This window comes from Salvelinus alpinus, chromosome 28, assembly GCF_045679555.1.
Source record: "Salvelinus alpinus chromosome 28, SLU_Salpinus.1, whole genome shotgun sequence".
Taxonomy (NCBI): domain Eukaryota; kingdom Metazoa; phylum Chordata; class Actinopteri; order Salmoniformes; family Salmonidae; genus Salvelinus; species Salvelinus alpinus.
In genome coordinates, this window is record NC_092113.1 from 1,438,127 (window position 1) to 1,448,109 (window position 9,983).

A 9,983-nucleotide genomic window follows, 5' to 3' on the forward strand; every position below is an offset into this window, starting at 1 on the left:
GACAAAGATTTTTTTATTTTTTTAATGTATAAAAAAAAAGAAGGAAATATTATGAAGTACACAGCTATTTTCAGGTCTCTACAGAGATATTCAATCGGGTTCAAGTCCAGGCTCTGGCAGGGCCACTCAAGGACATTCAGAGACTTGTCCCGAAGCCACTCCTGCGTTTTCTTGGCTGTGTGATCAGGGTCATTGTCCTGTTGGAAGGTTGTCATCAAGGATCTCTCTGTACTTTTCTACGTTCATCTTTCCCTCAATTCTGACTAGTCTCCCAGTCCCCGCCACTGAAAAACATCCCCACAGCATGATGTTGCCACCACCATGCTTTATCGTAGGGATGGTGCCAGGTTTCCTCCAGACGTGACGCTTGGCATTCAGGTCAAAGAGTTCAATCTTGGTTTCATCAGACCAGAGAATCTTGTTTCATGTTCCTTTTACTGAGGAGTTGCTTCTGTCTGGCCACTCTACCATAAAGGCCTGATTGGTGGAGTGCTGCAGAGATGGTTGTCCTTCTGGAAGGTTCCCCCATCTCCACAGAGGAACTCTGGAGCTCTGTTAGAGTGACCTTCGGGTTCTTGGTCACCTCCCTGACCAAGACTCTTCTCCCCCGAATGCTCAGTTTACCCCGGCGGCCAGCTATAGGAGGAGTCTTGGTAGTTCCAAACTTCTTCAATTTAAGAATGATGGAGACCACTGTGTTCTTGAGGACCTTCATTGCTGCAGAATTTTTTTTGGTACCCTGCCCCAGATCTGTGCCTCAACACAATCCTGTCTCGGAGCTCTACGGACAATTCCTTCGGCCTCATGGCTTGGTTTTTGCTCTGACATGCACTGTCAACCATGGGACCTTATATAGACAGGTGTTTGCTTTTCCAAATTATGTCCAATCAATTGAATTCACCACCGGTGAACTCCAATCAAGTTGTAGAAACATCTCAAGGATTATCAATGGAAACAGGATGCACCTGAGCTCAATTTCAAGTCTCATCGCAAAGGGTCTGAATAATAAAAAGGGTCTGAATAAAGTAAGAAATGTCTAAAAACCTGTTTTCGCTTCGTCGTTATGATGTTTTGTGTGTAGATTGATGAGGGGAAAAAATTATTTAATACATTTTAGAATAAGGCTGTAACTTAAAAATGAGTAAGTCAAGGGGTCTGAATACTTTCTGAATGTACTGTATACACACGCAATATTCCCTACTTGAATAGCCTACTTGCATAGACTTCTCAAAAAGAGAAGGTCCATTAAAATCCATTGATAGTGCTTATGGTGCCTGCAGGCCAGAAAAAAGACTGTCTATGGAATGTGTAACACTATTGGACTGTGTGTATCAAAGATGAGTGCTTCATGTAAATCCTCATCTCCAGATGCTCCTCCATCTGTAGCAATCTGCATTTTATGGCATTCTGGCAGAGAAGAGTATTCAGTATTCAGTAGATACTGTACATGGACAGACTGACAGATGATAGACAGACTGAAAATAATACTCACTTTTTTGCACCTGCATCTCAATGTCCTGAATATCTGTATTCAAACTATAAGTACAACTTTGAATTAGAAGTCACATATATGTGTTGTTTGTCATCATTTTGCATTGTTTCGATTACTCTGGATACTGTGTGATACTTTACCTTGAGTTTTGGTACACTTGTGATGTGTGATGATAAGTACTGTGGAACATCTGTGATGGAACAAAATCACACAAATAAACAAATGTGTCAATTGCATTTATTATTTATTCCTTTTTTACTGTGATACTGAATTTAAACGCAGCAGGGGTCTTCAATGCTGTTTATTAATTCCTGTAGTCAAATGACCAAATCACATGGGTGGAATGTTATGAATATTAATTAATTAATAAACATTATATATTTTTCTATGTCGAAAATCTGATGTTTCTATGTCAAATGGTTGAGTTTTATTTCAGTCTTTTGTGATCTACATAAAGTGTAATATGGGGATGCAAACTCAAAATTGAATACATTTCAACTCCCACTGCAGTAAAAGGTTAACTTCAACTCAGTGTGGCTCAGTTGGTAGAGCATGGCGCTTGTAATGCGCGGGTTCAATTCCCATGGGGACCAGTATGAAAATGTATGCACTCACTCCTGCAAGTCGGTTTGGATAAGAGCGTCTGCTCAATGACTAAAATACAATGTATATGGAACTTGTAAGTATGTGTTATTACCTTGTGTTTGACGAGGCAATACAGAGTGAACATGAACATCATTCCTCCACAGACTGATGGAGTTATGACCATGAAATCAAACTTCAGGTCTCCAACTTGGTCTCCGTCTAGACCAGTCTGAGGGGCTTTCTCTGAGTCCCAAAAAGTGCTGACTGTGGATGACGAGACAGGTCATAACAGCCGAGTTATAATATGGACAAGTAAGGTTAAGATAATCAGATCGCTCGGCTAGTTCAAGCATACAACACCAGAGGACAGTGGGTCTGATTCTGTAAGCTACTTTGCTAAATTACCAAACTGTATTATTATATTCTATAATAATGAAATTCCCTGTTTTATGCCTTCGCCAGGGAACCTCTAAAGAACCTTGAGGAAGTTGCCCACCTGTAGTCAGAGAGAAAGCTGTAGGGAGGGCTGTGGGGGGCTCTTCTGTGTCTCTGTACTCCCTCTCACAGTTCCAGTCTACTGGGGAGTCCCTGGTGGTCACCAGCTCCCAGTACTCAGACAGGACATCCTGGACCCTCCCCAGGGCCTCTGATGGGGAGCTGCTGAATGACATCCCAAAGCTCACTGGGTCATCCTGGTCAATAGAGTCAGAGAGGAATGTTGCTAAAATGTACATGGGATGCATGTCCTATCAATACAAGAGTTTTATGAGCTTAGTGTTAAGTTCCTTAAATCCTCTTTAAAACACCCGACTTAGGCTGTTATTCAAGAGATGTCTTCAGCATCGAACCCCCCCCTCACCTCCAGCTCCTCGTTGATCTGTGGTACACATCTCTGAGAGTAGATGTTGTGGATGAGACCGGTCAGAGACAGGACGTAGCTGTGGTTGTCGGAGCCTTGGGTGTATCTGAAGTGGCTGGTCAGGAGCTCCAAGATCCAGGGCAGGGCAGCTTTCACATAACAACATTTACTCTGTCAGGGAATGGAAGAAGAACAGTCAATGTTCGTGTTAGTTAGGATACGAAGTATGTTTGATATCAGTGACTTTTTCTAGCCTAGCCATAACCTCCTCCCCACGTGCAATTGCTACCGCATAGAGCCGGCTGGTAGGTGAGATTAACCTAGCCATAATACTAATAGGTAATGCTTATTTTTACAGTCCTTTTAGGATAAATGATGTGGTGGACATTGGATACTTTTTGGCACTACTCTCAAGTAACCTTTCGTATCAAAACCAAACAAAGTTTAATTTCTTAAAGTAAAAAACAAACAATTTGTCGACTAAAAGCATAAACTAATGTTCTTTGTGAATTTGCCTATGATGTCCTATGTTTTCACTGCACATGACGCATACGAATGACCTTACCAAACTTCTCCGCTCAATGAATGTGTAGGTTATTGAGCATCCACTCTGCAACTGGTTATCTATCTATTTCAAACAGAAATATACACAGAAACCAAAATATCTGTCAGAAGGCATTAATTAAATATATATTAACTTCAATATTTTGTATTCATGAGAGGAATATCCTGTACATTCAACAATCCCAATGAATGTCTAATGGTTCTAGCCATGAATTTAATATGCTTCTTACAGTGATATACTCCCCACAGTTTTTCCAACTTTGATCAAAAATGTATTTCTGGAAATCGCACCAATAAATCACTCTTGGTTATGTATAATTATTTTGATATTATAAGAGTTTTATAAAACTTGAATGTGTTCATGTTTTGTTCTATTGTTTGTTTCAGCTGTACTACTCACCAGGCGTCTTATGGTCAGCAGGTGATCTCTGGTGATGGAGTGTCTGCACGGACCAGGGTCTCCCATGGTCAAGGAGAGACTCAGGAACACTATCAAACACAGACACTTTACCTGAAAGGGAGGGAAACCATGGTTTATTGGTTGCTCTCATGAATTGTATTTCACCTTTATTTAGACCTTTATGAAGACCTGAAACCAATGGTGAAACGTATTAGCTTCACGAACAGAATAAGAGTAAAAAATGTGTTGACATCTTTTAATTAAAATAATATGTTATATGTTAAAGCTAGAATCCTTTGTTGCTACATCCATTTTTGGACTTATAAATTAATGATAACTGCCAAAATAAAGTATAGAGTGAATGAGGAATACAAAGCATATTGAAAGCCGGTGGTTCCACACAGGTGTGGTTCCTGAGTTATTTCAGCAAATAAAACATCCCCTTATGCTTAGGGTCATATATAAAAATGCCCATTATTTTGGCTACCATGGCTAGAAGAAGAGATCTCAGTGACTTTGAAAGAGGGGTCTCTGGAGCGACGACTGAGACAGCGTTTTCCACCACCATCAACAAAACACCAAATTATGGAATTTCTTGTGGAAGAATTGTGTTGCGTCCCTCCAATAGAGTTCCAGACAATCTATGCCAAGGCGCATTGAAACTGTTCTGGGAGCCCAACGCCCTATTAAGACTTTATTTCGGCAGTTACCTGTATATACCTATTGATTCTTTAAAAATATAACTTACAAATGCCTCATGAGTTTAGTTCAAGTGTCATACCCCATCAGAACCCATTGTTTTTTTGTCCATTGTTTTTATACAACGTAAATGTAATCAAACACTGTATAGTGTCAAAACATGGCACAACTATAATTGTTATATCATGGATGGTCAGTCCTCGTATCCATAGCTCTGTGTATGAATCTTTAATATTGAAACCATATTTTGTTTTTTGTTGCACAGTGGATCATTGAATAGACCTTTACTGCACTGTTCTCAGTATCCTATGAGAACAGAATGTTGTCTCTTTGTTTCTGCATCTTCCCATCTCCTGGTTTTAATTTAAAAAAAATTGGACTCTTTGCCTAGTGTATGAGAGTTGAGGGGAATTCTGAAATAATCCAAAATAACAATCAATGAGCTTCCATACAGATGAGCCACATTCATGCAGTTCTGTACATTATAGTCATATGGTGTGAAGTTAACCATCCATGCCGTGTTTGATCTTTGTCAACAGTAGCTACATCTATTCATTTTAAACCCATTGGAGACAAATCTGAAAATGTACAGCCTGAAAAGCCAAGCTACACTGAGAAAAAAATATACATGCAACATGTAAAGTGTTGGTCCCATGTTTTATGAGCTGAAATAAAAGATCCCAGACATTTTCCAAATGCACAAAAAGCTTATTTCTCTCAAATGTTTTGCACAAATTTGTTTACAGCCCTGTTAGTGAGCATTTCTCCTTTGCCCAGACAATCCATCCAACTGACAGGTGAGGCATATCAATAAGTTGATTAAACAGCAGGATCATGACACAGGTGCATCTTGTCACTGTAAAATGTGCAGTTTTGTCACACAACACAATGGCATAGATGTCTAAAGGTTTAACGGAGAGTACAATTGGCATGCTGACTGCAGGAATGTCCACCAGAGCTGTTGCCAGAGAATTGAATGTTCATTTCTTTGCCATAAGCCACCTCCAACATTGTTTTGGATGATTTGGCAGTATGTCCAACTGGCCTCACAACCGAAGACCATGTGTATGGTGTCATGTGGGCGAGCTGTTTGCTGAGGTCCATGTTGTGAACAGAGTGCCCCATGGTGGTGGTGGGGTTATGGTATGGGCAGGCATAAGCTACGGAGAACAAACACAATTGCATTTCATTGATGGCAATTTGAATGCACAGAGATACCGTGACAAGATCCTGAGGCCCATTGTTGTGCCATTCATCCACTGCCATCTACTCAGAATTCAGCATGATAATGCATGGCCCCATGTCACAAGGATCTGTCAACAATTCCTGGAAGCTAAAAAATTCCCAGTTCTTCCATGGCCTGCATACTCAGTAGACATGTCACCCATTGAGCATTGTTGGGATGCTCTGGAACGACGTGTACACCAGTGTGTTCCAGTTCCCGCCAATATCCAGCAACTTCGCACAGCCATTGAAGAGCAGTGGGAAAACATTCCACAGGCCACAATCAACACCCTGATCACCTCTATGCGAAGGAGATGTGTCACGCTGCATGAGGCAAATGGTGGTCACTGGTTTTCTGATCCACACCCCTACCTTTTTTTAAGGTATCTATGACCAACAGATGCATATCTGTATTCCCAAAGATGTGTAATCCATAGATCAGGGCCTAATTAATTTATTTAAATTGACTGATTTCCTTATGTGAACTGTAACTCAGTAAAATCTTTCAAATTGTTAAATGTTACAAAAAATTTATAAAAGTGAAGATGAGGAGCATACTGTAGATTATTTAATCGTTTTATTTTAATTTCAACTGTAGACGAATTAAACAGAATACCGTCAATGTCAAAGGCAGCTTTGACAACAGATTTCCTTCACAAGAGCATTGTTTCCTGCAGAAGTAACTGCATCTCTTACCTTGGTTTTGCACTGAGTGTGGGCTGACACGTGAAGGGTCATCTGGCTCAACTATGAAAATAGAAAAGACCAGACTCCTCTGTCAGGAGCATTGGAGCAGATAGATGATGAGTCTCTCCTCTTCTAGTCCCGATCAATCCCTCTAGTAAACCTCTGGAGACAAGGCATGCATTAAAGAGAAGCGGACATGGACGGAGCCGAGGTTACCCCGGCATGGAGTGATCTGGTTTCACTCCCCTCCGAAAGGTCTACAGCTCACAGTGTGACTGCCTGTCTTAGCTGTAAACTCAGAAACTATTTTAAGACCTCCCTCCTTCTGCTCTTTCTCATGTGGTCCAATGGAAACTTATCTCTCAGCTTGGTGTTTTCCAATAACCCCTGGTGGGTCGTGACCTGAGACAAATATTGGTCTAGCTTTCTAGATAACTAAAAGGTTTTTAGGTGGTCTTGGTTCCCTGCACAGAATAATATTTTGGAACCACTATGCAGCTACACTTAGATGCAGTGCTTCACAGATACACAGGTAGAGTACGGCGATAACGCCTTACAGATGTTCCACACATTGTGCCATGTATTTTATAGTAAATTCCTGGACGTAGGAAATTCTCTTTAACGTTTCAGCTCTCCCAGTATGGATGTTATAACATGCCAAAGAAACAGGCAGAGAAAATAAAGTAAATCCTGGTGAAAGTACATTGACGGAAACATGGTGTTTTTTTACGATCTATTTCAGATTTGTGTACCATTTAAGAATGCCAGTTTGCATTTCTTTGAGTTTGAGGTTGAGCCCAGACTTTTAACCCACTGGGCACACGCTGGTTGAATCAACGTTGTTTCTGTGTCATTTCAATGAAATACATTTAACCGACGTGGAATAGACGTTGAATTGACGTCTGTGCCCAGTTGGAAATGTAGTCAAATGCATACTGTAACTTACAATATGCTGGGCAGAGAAAACTGCAAAAGTACCTGGCTGCACACTCAAATTCCAACACATACAAGTATCATAATAACAATATAACATTTGATCCAAAACAGATGTTCGCCTGGTGTCCGTTTTGCTTACTTGTTTATGCCTGGTTTCTCCTTTTGTCATCTGGTGTGCTGTCCTCAGGGGCGTCATGCACCCATTATTTTTGAAGGGCCACGAAGTACGTGAGGATGGAGGGTTGGAGGAACAGCTTTTTCTTGCAATCTAGAGCCATAATCATTATGCCTAATTCTATGTAAAAAATATGTAATTTTTTCCTGAATTTTTTCCTGAATAAGCATACCGTTAAATTGTCATTTTAATCAGGGTGTCATTCTGACTGTTGTAAATCACACATATCAATATACTGCACTAACATGCCTAGGATATTACATCCAAATTACAACGCAGTGCATGGGATCATAACACACATCATCAATACAGCCATATATCATGGCATCATAATTAATTCACAAATATTATGAAATTATCACAAGGTGCCAGATTACATTTAAACCAAGTATTTTTCTGCATATCCAATCATACCTCTTGAGCTGTCTGTTTCCTCCTGACTGGTGTTTCTTTTTTTTAAATAAATAAAATATGCTTCTCTGCATATCTGTTAAAATTTGTGTAAAAAGATTGAAAGGAATGAGTCTCATTCAGTACATTTTGTAATTTCTTGCTTTTCTAAAATCTAGCAACGTTGCCAGCAGGCATGCCAGCTAAAATAGTTAGACAAGCTACTCTAATTTGATTGATAGCCTGAAATGGATTAGCAGCTAGTTATGAGGTTGGGAGATTGGGAACCTATCTAGCTGGCTAGCTAAAGTCAACTTCATAAAATTGTTAGGTGGCTAGTACTATAGAGAAACAACAAAACATCAATAAGGAATCAATAGGCCTCCCAAGTGGCGCAGCAGTCTAACACTGCATTGCAGTGCTAGAAACGTCACTGCAGACCCAGGTTTGCCCGAGGGGGCTATACTTGGCTCATTGCACTCTAGCGATTCCTTGTGGCAGGCCGGGTGTCTGCAGGCTGACTGCGGTCGTTAGTTGAGCAGTGTTGAGCAGTGTTTCCTCCGACACATTGATGCGGCTGGCTTCCAGCTTAAGCGGATGGGTGTTAAAGAAGCACGGTTTGGCGGGTTATGTTTTGGAGGACGCATGACTCGAACTTCACCTCCTGAGCCCGTTGGAGAGTTTGCAGAGATGAGACAAGATCGCAATTGTGGAGAAAAAGGTGGTAAAATACAAAACAATATATAAAAAATAATTTGATTTGTAAATTAATTTACAAACATACCTCCTACGAGTCCTGCCCATCACCGGCATCTAAAATCAAATAAAATGCTGTGTTTGTCGCTCTACACTCTCTCTCCTCCTCCACTAACTATACTGTCTGCACACACTAGAGTATCTAGCTTCCTGGTTAGTATATCTTTACTTTGTGGTGCACCTTTGAAGGAACCACTTACTAGCTAGATTAGGGGGAGGGGAAGTTATTTTTGCCTGGTACAATCAGTCTGCCCCCTCCACAAAATACTGCGGTTTAAAAATGTAGTTTAGGAATTTATTTAACATCTAAAAAATGTAAAAACATGACAAATCTGAGGGGACACGTGTCCTTCGTGCCCCATATGGGCATGTTAGTTATCCTTCAACTAGAGCTTAGTTCTGTTGGTTCCTTTTGGTCTCCTGCTTCCCTGTATCTGAGACATCGGACTTAGAACATTTAATGATATTTTCTTCAGAAAAATAAGAGCTATCGAGTGAACTCAAAGCTTATTGCCTTTAAAAAAAACACTGGTCACAAAACGAGGATAACTAATATATCTCTAACACAATCCAATGGAGCTGCTGTGTCTGCCAATGTCACTGTTGTTCATCATCCAAACGTTTGGTTTTGGTCTCTTGAGCCCTTTACTCTCCCTAGATTTCAACTACAGCTCCTTTCGACCTCTTTACTAACAGTTATAAAGCATCATCTCCTCTGAGATATCTATGGATTCCTCTATAAATTCAATTTGGCTGATCTTTAAAAACAGAGGGAAATGTATGAATACATGGAGACACTCCAGTAACGACTGAAGTTCATGATATATCATTTACAAAAGGAAGAGATCACGCAGAATCTTTGGCACTGTGCTTTAACTCTGGGTGTTGAACAAGGGTGACCGATCCAGGTCCAAGCCACTGTGTGTGCCAGCTTTTGTTCCGGCCACTACATCTGATTCAAATAATCAACTAATCATGGTCTATAATCTAGGCCATGGATTGTTTAATCAGGTGTGTTAAAGCTGCACTGACCATGGACTGGCCACTACATCTTTGCAGCCCGCTGTTCAAATCTGATTGGTTATGTAGATGCATATTACCTGTTCCATTGGTTACATACAGTTCCTGTTCAAGTCCTTACGATGCCACTTTGGAAATTGATGAGATGGAATATGGTTTGTGCTTCTATGTGTAACGCAGACTACAGTACATAAAC

At 40.5% G+C, this 9,983-nt stretch overlaps 1 protein-coding gene across 1 annotated transcript; it reads right to left on the reverse strand.

Moving 5' to 3' along the window:
* Nucleotides 1–1,297: 1,297 nt before the first annotated feature.
* On the reverse strand, nucleotides 1,298–6,768 carry LOC139557971 (uncharacterized). Its single transcript, XM_071373348.1, has 9 exons — nucleotides 6,520–6,768; nucleotides 3,901–4,011; nucleotides 3,502–3,564; nucleotides 2,937–3,107; nucleotides 2,574–2,769; nucleotides 2,190–2,341; nucleotides 1,633–1,682; nucleotides 1,493–1,536; nucleotides 1,298–1,407 (listed from the first exon to the last, which is right to left on the reverse strand). The coding sequence occupies exons 1-9, from the start codon at nucleotides 6,559–6,561 to the stop codon at nucleotides 1,298–1,300; spliced, it is 939 nt and encodes a 312-aa protein (XP_071229449.1). The 5' UTR covers nucleotides 6,562–6,768.
* Nucleotides 6,769–9,983: the final 3,215 nt, after the last annotated feature.